The sequence below is a fragment of the Panthera onca genome, chromosome D2 (assembly GCF_046562875.1).
Source record: "Panthera onca isolate mPanOnc1 chromosome D2, mPanOnc1 haplotype 2, whole genome shotgun sequence".
NCBI classification, from domain to species: Eukaryota; Metazoa; Chordata; class Mammalia; order Carnivora; family Felidae; genus Panthera; species Panthera onca.
Genome location: NC_138349.1, coordinates 45003659 through 45028610, shown reverse-complemented (window position 1 = coordinate 45028610; position 24952 = coordinate 45003659). Strand labels below are relative to the sequence as shown.

The following is a 24952-nucleotide window of genomic DNA, read 5'->3' as shown; positions in this document are numbered from 1 at the left end:
CTGAGAAATGGTTTTGCACTTCAAAAATTACGAGTAATGAAAACATCTTCACAGTTCTCAGGACAAGGTAAGAGGTGGTAAGAGGTCGTTACTCGCCCTACTCTACATGTACATGTATGTATACAGTGAAGCTTGAAAACGTGCCGTGTGGAGGTCACAGAGCAGTGGTGGTACAAAACCTGCTAAAATCTGGCCCGGTGACCTTGGGTGATTTAGACCCTTTCCTCGATTTCATTAGCCAATTTTAGGTGTCAGACCCAAGAAACCAATTTGCTCCCCTTCGAAACTACCACGTTTGGCACACTATTTATCTCGAAATACATTCTTGAGAAGGCGAAAAGGCGACATGAGGAAAGAACGGGCAAAGGAATAATTTTTAATTCTCACACTTTTTCTTTTTTTTCAATATATGAAGTTTATTGTCAAATTGGTTTCCATACAACACCCAGTGCTCATTCCAAAAGGTGCCCTCCTCAATACCCATCACCCACCCTCCCCTCACACTATTCTTTTTCAATTTTTACGTAATTCTTGTGACTGCCGCTAGTGAAAGTGTTGAGACAGAAACGTATACTAGCTCCGCTACCCATAGCTGACATGACCAAAATGCTTTCACTGCCCACACCCAAAATGGACGCTGACTATGACGTTCCCGGCAACTCTCTACTGGCCCCGCCCCTCTAGCCCGGAACCCCTCCTCCCTACCGTGACCGCCCTTCCGTCAGAGATCTGCTCATGATTGGGTGTCCCTAGTGTTTGGCGATTCTCCGGATGTTGCGTCACGCAGGGAGTAGGGGAGACTGCGCGCGCACAGACAGTAAAGAGCGGGCGGAGGACCAGGGAGGTGTACGCGTTTGCGTATCGCCGGCCCGGAAGGGTAACTGCGCGGTTGAGGTGACCGGGGACTGAGGTATGGCCACTCCGGGCCGATTGTGGCACCGCAGATCCACTGTCATGATGGCTAGCTTCGCGGGGCCGCTGGGTGCATCCGAGGAGAGCTGAAGGCGGCGGCACTGCTGGCTGCGTCACAGCCTGGCGGCGCGTTAGAGTCACCGTCCTGTGGGTGACCGGGTGAATGGGGGCGACGGCTGCAGGGCCTGAGATAGGCTGGCAGGGGCTCGCCCCCCGCTGCCCTCTTCTGCAGGGGCAGCGAGGTGCTGAATCACCCTGCGGCCGGGCCGCACAGCCACCGCTCTCTCAGATAAGGGGGTGCTTGATAAGGATTGTGCATTGACTCTGGGAACTGGAGGCTTGCTGCCGAGTCTAGCCTAGAGAGCTGGTTGAACTTTCTCAGGGGACCAGGCGCTTGATTGCATCAATGCTTACGGGATCGTTTGGGGTTTGGAGTCGGTGATACCTTACCCATTTTATAGCTAACTCACAGGAGTCTCAGAGGGTAAACAGTGTTCCGAGGCCATTTCTAGCATGTGGCAGAAGCAAGATTTCTCCGTTCTGTTACGCGACGTGGTGGCCACTCGGTTGGGCCTCTTTCCCAGTCCATGTGTCGATGACTGAGGAGATAAACAGCAACAACGTACTGAGATGATGTAACGACGTGAAAGTATTAGAAGGACTCGGTGTTTTCCCAGTGTTGTACACCCTCTTATAGATTCAGTGGTAGAGCTGGAAGTACACTCGGTTAAGTCAGTTTTAGCAAAGATTCTTAACTATTGGTGTGCTAGGTAAAACCTATTCCTGGGTCCCATTCCTAGAGATTGAATTATTAGGACCGGAGTTAAGACCCAAGATCTACGTTTTAAGACACATCCTAGGTGGTTTCAGTACCTTGGGTATTTTTATCACATTTTGAAAGAAAGTACTATTTGGCGTGTTTAGCAAAAAATTCATAATGCGTCATTACTGTTGTTGTCTTGAAGCCTTACAGTGCAGTCTGACCTTGAAGAGTTATTCAGCTCTTCCTTGGATGACGTTTTTGTTCTGCTCAAAAGTTGTACAGAGTCTTGTTTTAAATTTTCCCATTGAATTCTGGTGTAAATCTTAAAACCATATCTATAAAAGCCATCACACACCCTGTAATTGTCTTAAGAAATTAACATTCACTTTGTATTACATACATAACTTCTACAGAGTTAAACACCTTATTGTTCAACCTAGGATTTAATTCTGTTTTGGTGAACCATCCCATACTGGATTCTGGGATAGATTTCTTGAAATAACGGGGAATAAACAGAGAATTCATCTTTATCATTTAAAAATGTCACTTCCATTTTTCTCCTAAAATAGGATTGGTCCTTTCCTATCTCTGTATCTTCTGTGTTAATTCCCTCAATTAGTTAGTGGGTTATTTTTTGTCTGTGTCTAACTGGCATTTCAGATCTGCCTGGTAAACCTGGTGCACCACCATGCTGGCCGCAAGACTTGTGTGTCTCCGGACACTACCTTCCAGGGTTTTCCAACCAGCTTTCACCAAGGCCTCGCCTGTTGTGAAGAGTTCCATCACGAAGCATCAATGGCTCTTAACACCCAGCAGGGTAAAGATAATCTGAATGTTTTTATGTTGTGTCTCTGTGCACTAGGACCTTTTTTTTTCTTTTTTTTTGGACAGAGTATGAAGTTCCCTATTTTACCATTAGTGATGCGCTGAAACAGCCCTGATAATGCCCCAAATGAGTTCTTTCTCCCCATTAGTTTTGTATCATTTTGTTCCTCCTTACCACGTATGAAAGAGCTCTTATAACTTTCTCTTACAGCTTTTGGAATTTCATTCAGAGAATTTACAGTGATTTGTGAGAGATTGAGAGCTCTTACGGCTCAAGAGATTGTGGAGCCTGTAGTAAAAAGCTGAAGAACCCAGGAATATTACCAGTTGGCCAGTAGCTAGAAATGTTACTAAAAATGTCATTTCACCTTTGATTAGAGAGTGGTAAAATCCATTAGGTTAGGGATGCCTGGGTGGCTCCATGGGTTAAGCGTCCGACTTCAGCTCAGGTCATGATCTCCTGGTTTGTGAGTTTGAGCCCTGCATCCAGCTCTGTGCTGACAGCTCAGAACCTGGAGCCTCTTCAGATTCTGTGTCCCTCTCTCTCTCTCTGCCCCTCCCCTGCTCGTGCTCTGTCTCTCTCTGTTTATCAGTAATAGACATTTTAAAAAATCCATTAGGTTAGAGAGAAACCCGTTTTCTTTTATAATAGATTTACCGTTCATCGTTCACATTAGAAGTGTAAGTTTTGAAATATGAGGTAGATAAGGAAATATATACAGGCTAAAAGAGACAGCTGTTTTCCTCTTGAGTTAACTGTTCCCTGTTGAAAACAGCTAAAATAGAGGTAGTAGTCATCCCGCCCTTTCTTTGGCTTTGTGTTCAGCAAAGATAACTTTCTTGAGCCCCATTCCCCAGATTTAAAAAAAATGCAGCTAATACATATTGAATGCAGATTTTTTAGCAGTTAGTCCTTGAAATACAATTCTAGAGATATAAATCTGTGGTTTTTTAAATAAACAATTATTCTGAAACTTTAAGAAATAAAGTTGTGAACTAAGGAGTTAAGTGAATCACTTCAAAGATAGACCATAGGTAGGGTCTACATTGAATTTTTTAGATTGGCTAACATACCTTTATAGTGAAAGTACATACATAGAAACTACCAAATTAGTATAGAGTTTTCTAATGCAATGAGATTTAATTTTATTTTACTGATAACATTCTGTTTTGGTGTATGTGCTATGTGTCTTTGTTTTCGTGTATATCAGGAATATGCCACCAAGACGAGAGTTGGGATCCGGCGTGGGAAAACTGTCCAAGAACTTAAGGAGGCAGCAGTGGAACCATCAATGGAAAAAATATTCAAAAGTAGGCAGTAGTCTTTAGTTTTTGAGCTGGAATATGTGAATACATTTTACATGCATGAACAGCTTCCTAAACATATGTACAAACTTACGTATATGAGCATTTCCTTGGAAGAAAGGCAATCCATCATTCTTCAGGATCTTGTGGCCCAGAAAAGATTAATATTTCACACTGGGTCCATTGGTTTCCATTCATATTTCTTCCAGAGAAAATGTTATTTTTACCATTTTTTAAAAAGGATTAGTAGTATGACATGATATAAAAACATATAATCTGTTAAGGAAGTTCATTTGAAGTTGCATAGAATCTTCAAGCATATCATGTTTGTGTATGTTTCAAGTCAAGAGAAAATCACTAAAACAGATACTAATACAAACCTAAATGTTCAAGAAGAGTCCTCTTAACTGGTTGTTCATATATGGCCTCCCTGGAAACCAGACCTAACAAAGTCAGTTTGGATTTCAGCTTTGCAAGTTTAACCAGATTGTTCATCTAGCCACGTATACTCAACACTATTGCTTGTTAACAACTTTACAGAATGTCAATATATTATAATGAGAAAGAGTTGTAATCAGTGTCCTTCAGGGCATTTCTTTCTGATAAGTAAGTTTGCCCTGAAAACCAAATTGTATGAATCCTACAGCTACAGCATAGTAATAATCTTAGCAAATATATACTAAAGGGGGTAAGACGCTGTTTATGAATACTTCCAGCCAATTAGAGTTGATAAGCTGTTTGTTTCTCTTGCTCTTGTTTTAGAGCATCCTCTCCCTTGATTCCACTGCATAAATATTGATTACACTTTTGGTTCCTTTTTCTTTCTCTTTGTAAAGCATCATCTTTGTTAATAGCACTTTAGACACAGCGTGATATGATTATTAACATTCCTTTTTCATCTTTCTAAGAATATCTTGAGAACATACCCCTGATTCTTAGGAATAAAACACTATTACAGAAGTATTCCCATGTCCACAGGTATACTGCCTCCTTAAAGTTCATTGGAGTGAAATTAAAGGCCAGTCAAGTCTGATCCTTTCTGTATTATTACACTTAGTTTAACATTGTCCTTTTTTACTGGTGCCCTAATTTTAAGACCATTGCTATACCCCTATATATTCTAACTATGGTTTTACAAAGAAGTATGGTATATAGTTTGATTTTCCTCGTATAAATATTAGAGCTTACCATCCCTTTTCAGTTTAGTGAAGATATGACTGTATTAATGTGCATTTCCTTCTGTGCTCTGCAGTTGATCAGATGGGAAGATGGTTTATTGCTGGAGGGGCTGCTGTTGGTCTTGGAGCATTGTGCTACTATGGCTTGGGAATGTCTAACGAGATTGGAGCTATTGAAAAGGCTGTGTAAGTAAATTGTTCCCAAACATTTCTAATCTTAAAGATTCCAGTTTGGTTTTCATCCTTCCCTTTTGCCACTTTTGGAATGTTTTATATCCAGTCTTCCAACTATATAGAAATATACATGAATAAAAATGAAATCTTTTGGCATCTGTTCAAACTTAAGTAAAAATCTTTTACCAAGGTTATATGTGTTTAGGCAAGGAGAAAATGTGTTTCTTTGTAGATGTGCCAAGTGCTTATGTTTTATGTTTTTTTTTTTTTAAACTTTATTTTGAGAGAGGGAGAGGGTACAAGCTGGAAAAGGGATGAAAGAGAGGGACAGAGAATTCCAGCCAGGCTCTACGCTGTCAGCACAGAGCCCAATACTGGGCTCTATCTCACAAACCGTGAGATCATGACCTGAGCTGAAATCAAAAGTCAGATGCTTTTAACTGACTGAGCCACCCCGGTGCCCCAAAGTTCTTATGTTTTATATCATTTAATTTTTATGATAGCTCCAATCCATGCATCATTATTTCCATGATAAATGAAGTGAATAAGATAGCAGTGAATTGATATTTCCTAAAGTTGCCCAGCAAATAAATAATTGAACCAAAATTTATATCCATGCTTTTATAAATGAACCATGTTGTGTTTCTTACAGAATTTGGCCTCAGTATGTGAAGGATAGAATTCATTCTACCTATATGTACTTAGCAGGAAGTATTGGTTTAACAGCTTTGTCCGCCCTGGCAGTGAGCAGAACTCCTGTGCTTATGAACTTCATGATGAGAGGCTCTTGGGTGGTAAGTCAGCTTGTTTTTGTTTTCCTTTTCCACTAAATACCAAAAGATTAGGCAAAAAATACTGGCCGGGGGTAGGGAGGGAGTGGATTAAATGGAAAGAATCCCTTACTATATTGACAGATTGTTCAAATCTGAATTAATAGTGCAGCTGGGACAAAGTAGGAAGTACATTCTGAGATAAATCAGCTATCATTCTTAGTTGAGTGTATATTTAAATACTGGCAAAGGGGTTGAAAACCAAACATACAGGAATATCCTACTTACCTAGAAGCAGCTATCAAATAGCTTGTATTTTATAGCAATTTTATTAAAAAAAAAAAAAAAGACAGGACAAATGCAAAGCCATCTTAGAAATCAGTGGAAAATATGTATTGCTAACATTCTGAACTTTCCTGACCCTGCGTAGGGTTTTACATTCAGTGAGTGTTTCTTGAGCATTTGTTAATTTTTCTGGATAAAAAAAAATAGTGATTTCAAAAGTGGTAGCTATTTTTCTACTGTCTGGTTGAAGAGATGAACTTGAGTAAGTGGTAAAGGATGTGCAAGGAGAAGTAGAAAGTGTAAAATCAGTTGAAAGACTGTTTTTGTCTTGGACTAGTAGGGAAGTTCCATGAAAGAGACGTTTATTTCACCAGAACTGTTGGAGGCTATCATTTTTTATTTTAGGAGAGAACAAAGGTAGTCTAGGTTTGCAGAACAGCTTGAGCAAAGGAGACGAGGTAGTCATTAAAACTGGCAGAGTGCTCACTCACTCTCTCTCTCAAATAAACAAACATTGGGGTGGAGGGCAACACCTGGATGGCTCAGTCGGTTAAGTGTCTGACTCTTGGTATTGGCTGAGCTCGTGATCTCCTGATCTTGGGATTGAGCCCCCGCGTCAGAATCCCTTCTTGGAATTCTTTCTCTGCCCCTCACCCTCGTGCGCTCGCACGCTCGCGTGCGTGCTCTCTCTCTCTCTCTCTCTTCTCCAAATAACATTAGAAGAAAACATCAGAGTGGAGTTCAAGTATCTGAGGTCTAGAGTGTAAAGAAGACACAATCAGACAGTGTCTGGTTGCCACACTGAGGAGCGGGTCTAATCAGTGAGAAGCGGTTACAGATACTGGAACAGCAGAAAATATGATTTGTCTTTGAGTTCTAAGAAGTCAAATGGAAGAGACAAGAAGCAAGTATACCAGTTGGGGCTTTTCAAGATCTGAAGTGGAGGATTATAAGAATGTGAGCTATGAGTTTGAGACTGGAAGGGAATGGGGGATGGGACCGTTTATATCATACAGATTTCCAAATCTGTACTTTCCAAAGAAGAAGCATTTAGGGTAGTGTGGCCATTTGGACACTTCAGTATTCTTAGAATCTTACTTCTCAGATGGGTGTCCTGAATCTCCTAGCCTAGAACTTCATGAAGGCACAGAATAAGCACGGTGCATTCTCACCAGGAATGTACATTTTAATCAGGCAAATAATTTAAAACAATGATTTTTAACAAAGCAACATGGTTATAAGAGAAAAATTTAAGTATACAAAGAGTTTAGCCCCTAAAATAAGACTTCAAAGAAGTGTTTGTGCTTGGGCCATATTCTCAACTTACTTTCGGCATAAGATTACTCTTACCTGCTGTTAGAACTACTTAGATTAAAAAATTTGGGAAGCCAGGCAGGTGCTACAGAGAGGAAGATGAAGATTTTTGGTGGGGGACAGACATACACACAAATAATGTCAAAGTTGACACCAAGTGATTTTCGAACAGAGGAGAGGCTTCTGACACTGCTCATGGCAGTCAGGGTACCTCCCAGAATAACTTTCCAGGGGACGAGATAATCCTTGAATAACTCCAATGAATTAGGCAAAATAAACGGAATTAAAGAGGCACGAAATGGGGTCATATTCGCATCCCTACTGTTTCATTGTAGCTGGAGTGTAGAGTATGGAAAGGTGAAAGGCAAAGAATGGAACTGGGTCATGAACATGAAGGACCTTAAAATAAAAAAATACAGTTGTGATAAATACCCTGAAAGTGCCTTGCATTTGTATGAAGAAATGCATGAAGTGGATTTTAGTAATTATTTCTTCATTGGAAAGTGATCTAGTAGAACTCTGTGCTTTTTTCTGTTAGTGAGTAAAAGCTTTGCCATTCTCAGCAAAAACAGCTGTTTTGTTTTTATCTGTACTTTACATCTGAGGTTGAACATTCACATGCCTGTGTTCAGATGGATAATGCAGAGGAGGGAGGCAGGCCTTAGGTCACACAAGGGATTAGTGACATCTAACCAAAAGCATTCACAATCTGTTGTTTTTTGAATAGTTGGGCTACCAGATATCTGCTGTTTTCTGTCCAAGAGTAGCAAATTTGCAGTTTCTGTTTCAGGTTTCCTAAAGATTCATTACAGTCTTCTCTATTATGTACATTTCTTTGTATATGCACAGGAAGTATTTAAGTGTCATAACAATGGAAATGTAAGATAAAAGGGACGGAGGACCAAGTCAGCTAGAAAACTAAGAGGATAGAGAAGTAGAATCTTATTCTCTTTTCCATGTGCTTCTGTTTTTTAGGTTTTTGTTAAGCAAATGATGGAGTTCAAGGCAGTGTGCTATGTATATATTCTAATTGGTGTATCATGATAAGTTTTTTTTAATGTAGTTTGCTATGCAAAAATAAATACAATTAATTATTTTGGGATTCTTAAAGAGGTTTTGTTAGGTCTCTGTCTAGGAAGAATACAATTTTTAAAAGGTCATGTTACCAATCAGAGCTCAACATACTCACTTGAAGAGTCTGCAAAACTTTGTGTGACAGTAGGGGACACTCTTGTCCCCTCCTAGATCAGTTTTCATTATCCTTAATCTTTTTTTTTTTTTTTTAATTTTTTAATGTTCATTTATTTTTGAGAGAGAGTGAGAGAGAGCACAAGTGGGGGAGGGGCAGAGAGCAAGGGAGACACAGAATCTGAAGCAGGCCTAGGCTCTAAGCTGTCAGCACAGAGCCTGACATGGGGCTCGAACACACAAACTGCAAGATCATGACCTGAGCTGAAGTTGGATGGTTAGCTGACTGAGCCACGCAGGCGCCCTTATCCTTAATCTTCTTAAACAAAATTTATTGGAGGGACTAGCTTAACTTGGAACTTGAGGGTTTTCCCTTTGTTGTTGTATATAAGGATTGATTTTTCTCAGTAACGTGTGTTTCAGACAATTGGTGCAACCTTTGCAGCCATGATTGGAGCTGGAATGCTGGTACAGTCAATACCATATGACCAGAACCCAGGCCCAAAGCATCTTGCTTGGTTACTACATTCTGGTATGTTCTAACTTTAAATTTTTATTAAATAACCTTCATTACTGTCTTCTTTGGTGGTTCTTTACAATTGTGAATGACTTGTGCATAATTTAATAAAGACTCATGTTTAGAAAACGCTTATAGTTTTTTGTACTTAATACTGGTTGTATTATTGCCAGATCTCTACTCTGAAAAAATAATTATTCAGATACTAAGACCATGGACATCCCCAGTATTATACTTGGCCTCCTGTGACAGTCTAATACACATAGAGATTTCCTTTATGTATTTTGCCTAATACTGGAAGCGTCTCAAACCTGATACACATTACTTGAGAATTATTCTTGTGTATCTTTAGAAAAATTTTAAAATGAGGGTGGAGAAGGAAAGGAGGAGGTAAGTCACAAGAAAGAATAGGAGTACAGGATCTTGCAATGGAGCATTGGAAGAAAGAAAACAATAAGAAAGACCTTTGGAAGTGTACTTTGTCTCTGATATGGTTAACTGGGTCATTATTTAGATGGGTCTTAGCGCAAAGTTACCATGGACAGGGCAAAGGCTGTCCACTCCCTGGTATTGCAGGACAGTTTTAATATCCTTTTAGGTATATGTTGTGATATCTCCCTTAATTATGGAGACACAAATATTTTAAAGTTTAGGTAAAGTGTTTCCATTATCTGTGGGTTGAATAAAGAACCAACTAGACCTAGAAGCAAAAGTGTGTCTTAGATACAAGTTCTCTACCTCAAAACAAGACAGATTTTTTTCTATATATTTTTTTGAGTATAGGTGATAAACAATGTTACAGTGGCAAGTGTACAACATAGTGTTTCCAGTTCTGTATACATTATGCTATATGCCTCACAGTGCAGCTACCACCTGTCACTTTATAGCACTATTACAGCGTTACTGACTATATTCCCTATGCTGTGCCTTTTACTCCTGTGATTTACTCTGTAACCGGAAGCCTGTATCTCCCACTCCTTTCACCCATTTTGCCCATCCTCCCACCTCCCCTCTGGCAACAATCCGTTCTCTGTTTTTATGGATCTGTTTCTCCTTTTTATTTTTTTATTCACTTAAGACAAGTTTTATGAGCATTTCCTTGAAACTTTCTTGGAAGCAGGCTCTGAAATGTTTCTTACGTGGGTCAGTAAATGGAAATTAGGTTTTTGGCACCCAGTGAGCCGGATTTCCAGTGCGAACTATGTCATTCATATTATTATGTGCTGTTTTTGTTTTGGTAAACATGAGACTTCACATGACTTCACAATCTCAGTTTTCAACTCTCTTCCATTAGGCCTGAGGTTATTCAACCATAGATTTTGTCTATGGAGTTTTACAGGACAAAGCCCTTGTGATGGAGGGAGGTGGTCCAGTATTTTCTAGTACAAATAACCTGCTTTAAAAAAAATTTTATCCAAAATATAATATGTGTACTTCTAAAAATGTAATATCTCTTGAGTGCTATCTGTAAATATTTAAGGATTACTCAGCTTCGGGACAACTGCATATCACAGTAGTATACAGAGCTTTTTGTTTTTAAGTATGAAGTGTATATCCTTTCATTAAAACACCAAAATCCTCACCATCTGAGTTTAGCATTTATGTTACAGTTACAATTCTCTGGATTATAGTATCTTGTCCAGTAAATGGACTTTTGCACCTGTTTCCATTTTAGACACTTGAGTTCCTTGAGAAAACTGGTTCAGTGTTTTTACCTCTGATAAGTAGTAGATATTTAGTGACTTATTGAATTAAAATAGTCATGTTGTTTCAATTTGAGCTTAGAATTAAGGGCTTTCTATCTGGGTTGCTTAGAAAACTCCTTCTAATCTGATACTGTAGTGTATAAATTACTTGAGGTATTCAATGTATTGGAGGGGATCCCCAACACTACCCATTTGTTCAGTATTTTTTTAGAAGGAGTCATAGGACTCAGCATATAGTTGTACTCAGAGCTAAGGACATCAAAAGGACACATGACAGAATCTGGAGAAATCCATCCACAGGCTGTCAGTGCTCCCTCCTTCCTTTGAGGGGACATAGCAAGGATGTGTAACGCGCAGTAACATACATTGTTTCTGCCCAGGGAAGCCCGTTAGAGACTTGGTACCCACGGGCTTTAATAAGGGCTAATCATGTAGGCACCCTCCTAACAACTACCAAAATACAAATTCCAGAAGGAAAACAATTTCAGCATAACTCTTAACTGTTTGCACAAGTAATCTAACCCTGCCAGAGAATGATTTAAGTGCCAAGTTCTTAAATTCTAGCCAAGGACCAGCCCTGCAAGCAAGTCTTTGTAAAGATAACCTTAGGCCTGCTATGCTAAACCTTCCCTGCACAGCATGAATGCCAATTTTTGCTTTATGCTTCATATATACCTACCTATTTTAAGCTATGCAGGCAGGCATTAGTATTCCTGTTTTGTGGATGAGGAAGCTAAGTTATGTGAGGTCAGTATGCCAGGAAGTGCTGTATTATTTCTTCAAGTCTAGCCCTGTATCCACTTTTTTTTTTTTTTTTTAAGTGTATTTCTTTTGCAAGAGAGAGCATGAGCTGAGGAAGGCTAGAGAGAGGGGGAGAGAGAAAGGATCTGAAGCGGGCTCAGTGCTGATAGCAGAGAGCCCAATGTGGGGCTCGAACTCATGAACCATGAGATGTTGACCTGAGCTGAAGTCAGATGCTTAACCAACTGAGCCACGCAGACACCCATGTCCACTCTTTCATTCACTGGAATGATTGAGCTGAGAACTAAAGAAAGCTTAGGTGACCCAAGGGCACCCCCTCGCAGTATTAAAGGGACATCAGAGTTGGCTTTTGACCAATATTAACATCCCAGTGCATTCCATTTTCATTTTTCATCCAGATGTTTAGCACTATGCAGATACAGCTGTGGTCTTAATCAGGACTAAGTGATACTATGCAGGAATTACTGAAATGATCATTGGAAAACTATTCTAATTGTGTTTTTCCCCCAGCTTTATCAGGATGTGATTACCACGTAACACTGTAAGTTTTCAGATGTACAACTGGTTGATTTATACATTTATATATTGCATAATGACTACCACCATAGCATTAGCTGACACCTCCATTCCATATTTACCATTTCTTTTTTGCGGTGAGAGTACATTTAAGATCTGGTCTCTTAGCAACATTCAAGTAGATGATACAGTGATAGCTGTAATCACCATGTGTATATTAGGTCCTCAGATTTGTTAATCTTACAACTGGAAGTTTGTACCCTTTTACCAGTATCACCCCATTTCCCCTACCCCATCACCCCTGGTAACCACCACTCTATGCTCTGTTTCTCTGAGTTTGACTCTTTTAGATTGCACATAGAAGTGAGATCATATGGTATTTGTTCTTCTCTTAGTTCACTTAGTATCATGCCCTCAGGGTCCATTCATGTTGTCAAAAATGGCAAGATTTCATTTTTTTTATGGCTGAATACTACATTGTGTATATACACCATGTCATCTTTATCCATTCACCCATCAAAGGACAATTTGGTTTTTGTATCTTGGAGATTATAAGTAATGCTGCAGTGAACATGGGAGTACAGACATCTGTATAAGATCCTGGTTTCATATCTTTTGGTTATAAACCCCGAAGTGGGATTGCTAAATCATATGGTAATTATCATTTTAATTTTTTAAGGAACCTCCATACAACTGGCTGTACCAGTTTGGTGAATGTTAGTTTTTCTTCACAATAATAATGGTGAGCTATCTTTGTGAGTTTTGTAATTAATAATGTCCTTAAGCAGCAGACATCTATTACCATTTAAGATTTTTATGAGAAAGTATCATTGAAAAATCTCTGAATAAACTTAAAAGTTTTGCTAAAGCTACAGGGAGGCTGGGCCACAGTTCCCCACACCATCAGATAGCCAGGCCTTAGAGAACAGGCTCACCAAAGAGCCAGACAGTGGGGAACAGACCTTTGGAGGGACCTCCCTAAAGCTGACAAAAAGTCCTGGAGGACCAGACCCCCAGAGGCCTCAAACTTAGGGGCTACTATTCTGAAAAGGCCAAGAATCAGGTGCCCACACTCTTTGAGGACCCAGATCCTGAGGATAAGTCTCCCAGAGGGCTAGAACACAAAGAGCCTGATTGCCAAAGAGCTAGGCCACGAGAGTTGTATCTCTCAGAGGACCGTGGCATCTGGGATGAGACCTTGGCACAGCATGGTGGCCAGGATCTCTGGAAGACCAAGCCACCAAGGGCCAGACCCCTCAGGGATAAAAGCTCCAGAGATAGAACCTCCAATGAACTTGTGGGAATGCAAACTGGTGCAGCTGCTCTAGAAAACAGTGTGGAGGTTCCTCAAAAAATTAAAAATAGATCTACCCTATGACCCAGCAATAGCACTGCTAGGAATTTTCCCAAGGGATACAGGAGTGCTGATGCATGGGGGCACTTGTACCCCAATGTTTATAGCAGCATTTTCAACAATAGCCAAATTATGGAAAGAGCCTAAACGTCCATCAGCTGACAAATGGGTAAAGAAATTGTGGTTTATATACACAATGGAATACTACGTGGCAATGAGAAAGAACGAAATATGGCCCTTGGTAGCAACGTGGATGGAACTGGAGAGTGTGATGTTAAGTGAAATAAGCCATACGGAGAAAGACAGATACCGTATGTTTTCACTCTTAGGTGGATCCTGAGAAACTTAACAGAAGTCTATGGGGGAGGGGAAGAAAAAAAAAGAAAAGAGGTTGGAGAGGGAGAGAGCCAAACCATAAGAGACTCTTAAAAACTGAGAACAAACTGAGGGTTGATGGGGGGTGGGGGGGAGGGGAGGGTGGGTGATGGGTATTGAGGAGGGCACCTTTTGGGATGAGCACTGAGTGTTGTATGGAAACCAATTTGACAATAAATTTCGTATTAAAAAAAAAAAAAAAAAGAAAAGAACCTCCAATGAACCTAACCATGCAGAATGACAAAACCAAAGAAGTGTATCATTGCCGTTGAGGCCACTCGAGAAACTGTCTTTGACAGGGTCAGCCCACACAGGAGAGGACCATTTGAGGGGCAGGCCATGGAAAACAGGACCACCAGGCTAGACCCTGGGGAGCCAGGGGAGGATTGGGCTCCACAAGGGGGTGCTGTGAAAGCGTGATGAGGGAGGCAGGGCCTCATTCTTGCTCCCTGGTACCAGCTCTACCTCCTGCTCCTGGCCCCCTCCTATTCCTGGCCATTGGTGGCTAATGGGGTCAAGAGAACCTGGAGCAGAGAGCTGGCACCAGTATAGGGAGGGGGGTGGGGGGAAGGACACTTTTTCATCCTCTGCCTGTGGCTTAATCCAAATTTGGGGACAGGGAGTTAGTTACCTGGGGCAAGTAAAGTGGGGAGCATGATGGAGAATAAAGGTTTTTTTGTGGATTCTGCACAAAATTTGCTAAAAATTTTGCTGTCAGTTGCAAAACTGATGGGAATCCTAATAGAAATGTCATAGAGGAATTTTTATTCAGTATTTTTCTTACAGCAAAAGGTATTTTTAATTGTTCATTATCATGTGATAATATCTTATTACTTGATCTAGAAATGTTACTTTCACAAAAGAGACACACTGTTAAAATTATAGGATGAAGATAGCTCCTCCTATTCTGAGTTAAACTCTGCACATTTAATGTGTAAGAAGAGGGCAGCTTGTTCTACTGAGCACTGAAATAATGCCTTATCTGAGATTTATTTTTTTTAATTAAGGTGTTCTTTAACCTTTGCTGATTAAATTATTGGTGCCTTTCACTAATTTTCCTGAACTTGTTGATAAATATCTGACAACTAAAATTACTGTTTACAAACTGAGCTGACATTCCCTTCTACCCAAGGAAACAACGGTGTCTGTCCTTGAAGTTCCTGCATCTTAAGATTAGCATCATATATGCGTTCTCTCATTTTACTTTGTTCCCTTTTGGCAGCAGCAGGTTTGACCTTGAGTTAGTCATTTTAAGCCTTTTTGTCTCAATTCTTACATATATATGAATTTTATGAAGAATACCAGTAGGCTCACACACAGATAATGAGCCACGTAGAATTTGATAAAGTTACTAAAACGCCAAATTAATGTTTGTGTTTTTGAGTTGAGACTGTTTAACTAGGTATAGTGTTGTGATTTTGAATTTGGATAGCCACAAGTTTGGGGTGTGGAATTTGGGGGTAGTATCACCTAAATAAGGGAGAGATGTTGTAGTCCTGTTGTTTAACCATAAGGTACGTGATGTTCAGATGGTGTGTTAGTTACAAGTGGTGTTTTCTTTCTGGTTCTTACTTAGTCAATACTTAACTGCTTGCTCTTTCTCCAGGTGTAATGGGTGCAGTGGTGGCTCCACTGACAATATTAGGGGGGCCTCTTCTCATCAGAGCTGCATGGTACACAGCAGGCATCGTGGGAGGCCTCTCCACTGTGGCCATGTGCGCACCTAGTGAGAAGTTTCTGAACATGGGAGCGCCCCTGGGAGTGGGCCTGGGTGTCGTCTTTGTGTCATCACTGGGTGAGCTACTGCGCTTTGACATTCACTTCTTGGTATCCGAAAACCGTTGATGTACTCAGCTATCCTAATGGAGGGAACTTATTAAGAGTTATTAAAAAAATTTTTTTAATGTTTATTTATTTTTGAGAGAGAGAGAGCATGAACAAGGGAGGGGCAGAGAGAGAGAGGGAAACACAGGATCTGAAGCAGGCTCCAGGCTCTGAGCTATCATCACAGAACCTGACATGGGGCTCGAACTTGTCAACTGTGAGATCATGACCTGAGCCAAAGTCAGATGCTCAACTGACTGAGCCACACAGGTGCCCCAAGAGTTATTTTAAAAAGTTTAAAAGACAAACACTAATTAGACTGCATTTTATTATTTGGCATCCTGGTAAACTATTTTGGGTTTTACACAATACATCTAAAATGGGAAAGTTGGTCTGGAGAACATGAAAGAGCCTTTCTGTAATGTGGGCAGGTGACCCATTACAGGAATAAGTATCATGGGTTTGGACTGAATGTACATAAAATTACACGGTGCATATAGTCAGTCTTTTTCCTATCTGTGCAGTACACTAAAAGGTTTTTTTAAAGAAATGTTAATCATAAATCCAGTTAGAGAAGAGTCCTTTTTTCTTTTTTTCCTCCCAGGATCTATGTTTCTTCCACCCACCACTGTGGCTGGTGCCACTCTGTACTCAGTGGCAATTTATGGTGGATTAGTTCTTTTCAGCATGTTTCTTCTGTATGATACACAGAAAGTAATCAAGCGTGCAGAAATAGTGCCACCATATGGAGTCCAAAAATATGATCCCATCAATTCGTAAGTAGTCTTCAGTGTCTCGTCTCTGTTACACAGGACATTTGTGTTATTATGGTCTGTTTTGTTTTATGGTCGTATTAGTTTCCTAGGGCTACCGTAACAAATATTACAAACCGAATGGTTCAAACCATGGAAATTTACAAGAAGCTTCTTGTTTTGGCCAGGAATCCTTGACATTCCTTATCTTATAGGTACATCACTCCAATCTCTCCCTCTGTCTTCACATGGCATTCTTCCCGTATGTCTGTCTCTGTCACCTCTTATAAGGACACCAGTCATTTTGGGTGGAGGCCCACCCCATTCCAGTATTAACCTCATCTTCCCTCTATCTTGATTATATTGGCAAAGACCCTCTTCCCAAATAAGGCCACATTTACAGGTACAGGGATTAGGATGTCAACATATCTTGAATTCAACCCACAGTAATGGGTTTGTCAAATTTTACGATCTCTGTTGTTGTTTGGTCTATTTTATCTTTTTAGTAAGCTATGTATCCACAGAACATTTGATTATATCGTAACTAAGTTTAATTTAGATATTCAGTTAAGTCCAAATATTTACCTACTTTTGTTAATTAGCTTTCTGGTGCAGTTGTTATATAACAATTTTTTTCTCTTTTCTTGGCCTCTCCACCAAAGTAGGTTATTTTATTTAAACAATTTTGTTGGGTTTCATGTTTTCTATCACATTTTTACAAGTAATTTGTTTTTTGTTTCTTTGAAGCTAAAATTTAATGTTTTTTTTAAAAAATGCTGCTGTAACACAGATATATAACAGGTTTTGGTTGGTGGTGGGGGGTTTCCTTGAGGGGGCATATTATATTTAAAAATGCCAGACTTGTGTCTAACACATTTTTATGAAGGTGCTACTTTAGTTTTGTTTTAATTATTTCTTGGCCTATCTTACAGGGTGTTTCTGCAAGATACTACACTCATAAGAGAGGGTCAGAGGGTAGAATAATGATTTTTAAAACTGCCCTTTAACATTTCAAAGATTAATCTGCCAAGGAAAATCGTGACTGTTTTCAGAGCCTTCCTTAGTTGGCATCTTTTCTTTTTCTGATTTCCATTTCATATGCTCTACCTATGACAAATAGTATTGCTTTTCTTTTCTAGATTAAGAAATGGTTCTTTTAGAGTTATTATTAGAATTACATCATCTATAATAGGCCGTAATTTTCTTTTCCAGGATGCTGGGAATCTACATGGATACGTTAAATATATTTATGCGAGTTGCCAGTATTCTAGCAACTGGAAGCAACAGAAAGAAGTGAAGCAACTCAGCTTCTGACCTCTCCAGTACCTCGGATATCTTGTTTGTTTAATAGGGGCAGGTGTTCACGGAATAGTTTGTATAAGCAGCTTTCACTGATGTGTAGAAGATAAGACTTGTCAGCAGGTTTCAGATGTTTGGTGATTTGATGCCTCAGGTCTGCTTTCTCTTCTAAAGAATAAATTCAGTTGTTCTCTTCCAAATAAGCACACACATTTCCAGTTTCTCAAGTGTGAGTAATTCTAAAACGTTTTAATGAATGTGAAAACTAAGGTTTGTGTTGTGAGGATTTAACTGTTCTGTTTTAAAATTTATTTAAGTGAAAATTAGCAAATTTTGTTTTGCTGTACATTTTTTGAAATGCAGAAATATTAAGTAATGTCATAAGTGACGTAGAAGTTTGGTAAAGGGACCAGAGAGAAGCAAAGGATCACCTTCAGTCTTTCTTTGCATACTTAGCACTTGTGTCGGTGGTGAGCCAGTGAGAGGGGTCTGGCTCTTTGGAGACAAATTAATCATTGCTGTTTTCACATTCATCTGTTGAACTTAATCAAAAGCATTGAGCATAAACAAAGATCTAGGTGATTCATTCTCCCAATGTTCCTTTCTTTCTCAGTGCTATCTTTACAATGTAGAAGTGATCGTGTTTGAGTTTTCATTGTTTGACGTTGTTAGGACAGTTGAGAATGTTAATCATCTGGAGAATTCCTGACATGTAGTTAAATATGTTTAAGTTTTACTTTTAAACCTTATGGAGCAAAATATCCTTAAAACTCTTCTCAGGATGAAACATTCAAAGCATGAAATCTGTTGCATTTTCAAATATACAAACACAGTATTCCTAATTGCTGAATTTTTTTTGCATATTTATTGAAATGTTTAAGAGAATATATGCTTGCCTTTCTTCATCTCTTCAGGCTTTGAAGCTTTTATTAGAAAAGCCTGTTTGTGGCTTACACTTAAGATTATGAAAGCAGTTTTTCTCTCAGGACTTGGTTTCTTGCATTCCTCTCAGATTAAGCACTAAAAACACAGGAGAGCATGGCTAGTCTTTCTTCATGAACTATATCAATCAAAACTATAATGGGCAAAGTGCTTTGTTAGAGTTTCCCCCAGCAGACTTTTCCTTCTCTTCTGCATGGGCGGTTACTTGACTGTTGTGATATTGGTAAGTTTTTTTGATACAGAAGAGTTATTTTTGGAAGTTCTTAATGAATGAAATAAGTGTGTATGATTATTGAGATGATTGGTGTTTTTGACAAATATTTATTACAGTAATCCAGAAGTAACTATTCTAACCACCTCAAATTACATAGAATGCTTATTTCTGAATTAATAAATGTTCCAGCCAGGTGGTGATTGGTCTGTAATTTTTCCAGCTGAACCATACACATACTATTTGGATAGAGGATTTGTTTCATGTGCTGTCTTACCCTAGTATGTAGAGTACAGTGTGATTATGACCACAACACGTACAGCCAGACTGCCTTTAATTGAACCCCACTTCTTCCACTCATTTCTTATGTGACCTTGGGCAAATTACTTAATCTCTCTGTGCCCATTTTTGAAGATGGTAACAGAACCTCCCTCCTAGGATTGAGGTTCTGAAATGTGTGGGCATTTAGCTCTATAAATGCTTCAGCTGCGGGTTAGGGGGTCAGGATGAGTGTTGTCTTGAGAAAAATCTTAAGTGCCAAATTCTGTTTTTTCCCTTCTCTACTTTAGTTCCTATACAATGTCAGTGTGGTCTTAAAGGTCTTGTCTTCAGTCACATTTTAGAATCCAAAGTTTATATCCCTATGTTAGGGTGGTATCACATAAAACAAGATGCTATAATTTCAACAATGGGTATCAGGCAGAAGTTTATTTAGAAAAATAAGGTACGTGTTTTTTTTGTTTTTAGTTTATTTTTCAGTTTAGTTTATCACAGCACTTTTTCTGACTTTGCTAAGACAAGGAAGACTGCAGCATAAAAAGTGAGTTATATAAAATGTGAATACTTACAAAATAAAATACTATGATAGATCTAAAGTGATTTAAAAAAAAAAAAAATCACTAGTTCCTGGACTCCATTAACATGCCATCAAGGTCTTTACTTCACATTCCTAACAGGGAAGAGTGAAGACCTGCACATGGATAGGCTTTAGGCAAAAAAGAAAAATATCTGTTCTTTATGTTCTAAAACATCCCCTGAAGCGTTACAGGATAACCGAGATATATATTTAAAAATAATCACACAGGTGGCACCTGGGTGTCTCAGTTAAGCATCTGACTCTTGATTTTGACTTAGATGATGATTTCACAGTGCGGGAGATAGCATGGAGCCTGCCTGGGATTCTCTCTGCCCCTCCCTGCTCCAAATAAATAAACATTAAAAATAATAATCACCGTGGATGGAACTGGAGAGTGTGATGCTAAGTGAAATAAGCCATACAGAGAAAGACAGATACCATATGGTTTCACTCTTATGTGGATCCTGAGAAACTTAACAGAAACCCATGGGGGAGGGGAAGGAAAAAAAAAAAAAAGGTTAGAGGGGGAGAGAGCCAAAGCATAAGAGACTGTTAAAAACTGAGAACAAACTGAGGGTTGATGGGGGGTGGGAGGGAGGGGAGGGTGGGTGATGGGTATTGAGGAGGGCACCTTTTGGGATGAGCACTGGGTGTTGTATGGAAACCAATTTGACAATAAATTTCATATATTAAAAATAAAATAAAATTAAAAAAAATAATAATCACAAGGCACTTGGGTGACTCAAGTATGTTAGGCATCTGACTTCAGCTCTGGTCATGATCTCACAGTTTGTGAGTTCGAGTCCCGCATCAGGTGGACTTGAGCCCTGCTTCAGATGAGCCCTGCTTCTGTGTCTCTCTGTCTCTCTCTGTCCGTTGTCACTTGTGCCCTCTCTAAAAAATCAAAAAATAAAGGCCCTTTTGGTTTTAGAATGGTATCCTAAACATTCAGTCAGAAAACAGGAGTGTGGTGGGGTACCTGGTTAGCTCAGTTGGTTGAGCATCCGACTCTTGATTTCAGTTCAGGTCACGATCTCACGGTTCATGGGGTTTCTACTGACAGCATGGAGCCTGCTTAGAATTCTCTGTCTGCCTCTCTCCCACTTGCGCGTACACTCTCTCTCTTTCAAAATAAATTTTAAATAAACACTTAGAAAAATCGTGTGTCAGGTACCATGGTGCCTGAACCCAGGGGAAACATGGTCCATTAGTGAACAAAGCTTTTTGTTTCTAAGGTGTGCCAGGAGGAAGTCTTCCAAGAGAAAACAATTGTTTCAGCACATAGTAAAGGGAGGGTGTTTGACACAGCCTGAGTATGATGGAGGAAGAGTAGGAAAGCAGGGAAGGATGCCAAGAAATGGCAGTTCCCTGGAAGCCTGATTTCCTGCTCACAACAGGTGTGTGTGTTCTGTGCCAGGACCTCGAACCCTTGAATGTTTTCTACATACTTGAAAATATTAGAACGTGGGAAGAAAGGCAGGCATGTTTCCTTTAAAATTGTTCATCTGGACAGAGGGTGTGTGTCCATGTTAAAGTTCTCGAAACTGAGTGATACCCAAGATTTGTATCATTCCAGTATGGCAGGAGGGTACAGATACGCTGTTAATTGCCAATGATTCAGTTGTATTATTTACTTATTGTATGCTAAGTCCTTTGCATAAATCGTAAGATTACTTTGGGCTAGGTACTTGATATCCCCGTTTTCCAAGGAGTAAGCTGAAGCCCACAAAAGTTCGATATTTGCACAAGGTCATATGGCTGGCAAGAAGGGGTAGAGTCGAACATCTTAGTCAAGCTGGAAAGTTCGATGGATGCCACAGGGCTGAAATCCTGTTTGAGAATCAAAAGCGCTGTACTAATTAAATAGGTTGAGATTTTGCTAAAAATGCTTAGAGTGTTAGAATGTTAGTGTTTATCCAAAAAAAAAAAAAAAAATTAAAAAAAAAAGGGGGCACCTGGGTGGCTCAGTCGGTTAGGCGTCCGACTTCGGCTCAGGTCATGATCTCACAGTTCGTGGGCTCTGTGCTGACATATTAGAGCCTGGAGCCTGTTTCAGATTCTGTGTCTCCCTCTCTCTCTGACCCTCTCCCGTTCATGCTCTATCTCTGTCTCAAAAATAAACAAACATTTTTAAAAAATGAAAAAAAAGTTAGTGTTTATCAAAAGGGATTGGTTCCAGTATCTGAAGAATAAATGGTAATCATGTTTTACTTCCCCAGATCCTATTTGTTATATCTAGTACCATAAACTCCTTTACTCAATTGCTTGGTCAAACGATTTTTTTAAGGTCAATGTAATCAGTAAGATGGAGTTCTCCCTAAATACACTCAATTTAGCTAGCAGTCAGAATGGAAGCCATTTTTCAGGAAAAGATGAAAGCTATCACCTTGAAGACTTGGCCTTTTGTAAAGGAGTTCAGGAAACTGGAGAAAGTTCCCCCAGTATAACACTTGAAAATTGCAAAAGGAGCAGCATATTGTGCCAGAAGCAAAGATGAAATCAATTAGGGAAGAGGGATTATATGGGCCATTCTAGCCAGTTAGCCTGAGGGCAGGTGTGCGCAGTCTGTCCCCCTCTGCCTCAGCATTTCATTCTGCCTCACTCCTAGCTTGTATTTGTATTGCTTCCTCACTGGTGGGGTGTTCTCCTAAGGGGCCACCGAGTCTCATAGGTGGTGGGGGTATTGCAGCCTCACTGGATCTAGAAATAGAGAATTGATATTTTCTAGCAGGACCAAATTGACATTCATGCTCATACATGAGCACACAAGTTTAGGAACAATTTTTGAAAATTTAAGACAGATGCTTTCCACTGAGTACTTTGTAAAAGTTGCCTAATCACCTGTATATGTCAGCTAGCCACCATCATACGTCTTTCCTTGTGTGTGAACCACCTGGGCTGCTCACCTGTATGCCCCAGAGTGGTTTTACATAGCATCACTGAGCTTCGTGAAACAAGATTTATGTGATGATTTCATAGGAAGGGTGTTTGTTCTAGGTCTTAATTTTTATTTGCTCATTAGTCATGTTGCCTCAATACCAAGAGCTTTGTTTTTTATACTTCATTTCTGAATTAATATGGATTTTTTGCAAAACTAAACGATCTTAAAATCAGTGGCATTTTAGAATTAAAAAACGTTCCAGTAGTTGATTTACCCATTTCTAATAATTCATTGTCCTATAAGAACGGGGAACTGAAGGATTATCTTTCCATAATTGTAGCGACTTTTACTGATGATTTAGAGGAAATCTTCCACAAGAGGATACAAATTAGCCCCACCCAGTTACGTAAGTCATGCAGGTTGAATGGACTGATTTCCCAGCAATGCAAAAATGCTTCCAAAGCAGGACTAGTGGGAGTTGAGAAAGCATTAGTGGTTTGATGTGATCTAACTTCATAAAGGAGAGTGAGGGATTTGATAGGTTCAGTTTGCTATTCTGAAGGAATTAACTCTACCAACTGTGGGGGGGAGCAAAGATGAATGAGAAACTTTCTGCCCTGGCGTCATAGCTGGGCTTGAAAAATCTGTAAAACAGCATCTGATGGACAGAAGCAGTGGGTAGTAGCCAGGAGAAATCTGCGAGTGAAAGAAGGCCACTGGCCCTGCTGACCTTTGAGCAGTGAATGTTGGAGACAGAAGGTCTCCAGTGGGAAATTTAGGGCCCAAACACAAGTCACTCTTCTAGGAGCTTAAGTCAACAGAGCCCTCTATTAGGTACCATGTAGGTCAAAAGTGAGAAATAGCGACAAATGACCCAAGGTAATTGTAAAGTCATCTAGAAACTACAAAAACGTTATCCAGACTAATTGCTACAGGAGTTCAGAGAAAGGGGGCAGTTGAGTGCGTGCCCACAGGAATGTAGGTGTCCACACACACCAGCACAGAGCTTGGTGCCTGGAGGAGGCTCCTTGCTTGAGGGAAGGGGGATGTTTGGGCAGCCCCGACATGCAGCATCATGGGAGGTATCCTGCCCTACTTGCTGGGAGCCCAGCCTTCTCTGCTTGCAAACCAAACGTGCTTGTGACTCTGCTGGTGTGCTCACAAATTGTCACCCTTACCATACTGGGTGCCTCAGGAAAGATGGGAGTATTGTCACCTACTTCACTGAAGTAGAAGAGTCATGTACAAAGAAGTTGGGGAAATCATGACAAGATTTTCACAGTTGTTAATTCTGAGTAGGAAAAAAATGGCATTTGGTAGGAAAATGGGGTGTTGTGTATCTTTGCCAATATATTATAGCTGCCCCTAAGCAATTTTTTTTCAAAAGGAAAGTACTTCTGGAAAGAAAATACATTGGAAAACCCTAAAAGAAGCTTCTCAGATTTTAGGAACTTAGTGGAAAGACCCAGAAAGCAGAACATGTCTCCACACTGCGGCCTTTGGCACGTCTCCTTTCAGACAAGCTGGACCCAGAGCCTTCGAGGTCCCTGTAGCCCTGACACGCTGCGTCCACAACAACAGGCTTGAAGCTGATGCCAGGATGACAGCTCCGGCTGCACCTCGAACACCCGCCCTGTCCCGGTGATGCTAGATGGGGGGGTGAGAATACAGAAAGGTGACACCTCTCTTCTGGGAAGCCTGCTGCCAAACCTGCAAGGCGCAGAACAGACGCTGACAAACAGGATTCATCCCAACTCTGCGGTTCTCTCGGCTTTAAGCACTGGCAAAAGTGGACAACCCTGGCATTGCCCTCCCTCCTGCCGCCCAATTCTCTCACAATTGTTTTCCCGGTCCTCACCCTCTTGGTCAAATTTCACGTTTGTAATGGGCCTGCTCTCAGTCATTTAGACCTGAATTTCAGTGTCTTTTTTTTTTTGTTTTTTTTTTTTTTACCTGAATCGAGGCAAGAAAAGACAACCATTGTTCCGCGTTAAAAAAGCGTCATACATACTTGAACACAAGTGGGAGGCTGGTATTGTTTTGGACACCGGATGCTGTTGACAAAGGGAAGGAAAGCTATGTACCTGTCTTCTGGTAATGGTCCACCTAATCTAACAATTATTTTCATGTAGAACGACACTTTAGCATTACCCTCTCATCCAAAGAATCTGTTTCTCTCCAGCTTCAGCTACTCTTTTACTGAGAAACAGAGAAGTTGAGCAATTTGTCCAGGTTCGCACAGG

At 40.1% G+C, this 24952-nt stretch overlaps 1 protein-coding gene across 2 annotated transcripts; it reads left to right on the top strand.

The window, feature by feature from the left end:
* The first annotated feature begins 769 nt into the window (after window positions 1-769).
* On the top strand, window positions 770-20987 carry GHITM (growth hormone inducible transmembrane protein). Of its 2 annotated transcripts, none has more exons than XM_060642314.3 (9): window positions 770-910; window positions 2336-2492; window positions 3712-3811; window positions 5058-5169; window positions 5810-5951; window positions 9138-9246; window positions 15551-15739; window positions 16373-16544; window positions 17733-20987. In XM_060642314.3, exons 2-9 carry the CDS (start codon window positions 2364-2366, stop codon window positions 17815-17817), a joined length of 1038 nt encoding a protein of 345 aa, XP_060498297.1. In that variant the 5' UTR covers window positions 770-910; window positions 2336-2363; the 3' UTR covers window positions 17818-20987. The 2 variants fall into 2 exon arrangements, with proteins under 2 accessions (XP_060498297.1, XP_081646644.1); XM_081790518.1 differs by having other exon boundaries at window positions 2328-2492.
* The last annotated feature ends 3965 nt before the right edge of the window (window positions 20988-24952 follow it).

What these genes read in the sequence shown, in the direction of transcription:
- GHITM (XM_060642314.3), top strand. Translation starts at nt 2,364, where the DNA reads ATGCTGGCCGCAAGACTTGTGTGTCTCCGGACACTACCTTCCAGGGTT. An exon ending in GGAGCTATTGAAAAGGCTGT is followed by an intron (nt 5,170 to 5,809) that starts GTAAGTAAATTG and finishes TGTTTCTTACAG; the next exon opens with AATTTGGCCTCAGTATGTGA. An exon ending in CGTCTTTGTGTCATCACTGG is followed by an intron (nt 15,740 to 16,372) that starts GTGAGCTACTGC and finishes TTTTCCTCCCAG; the next exon opens with GATCTATGTTTCTTCCACCC.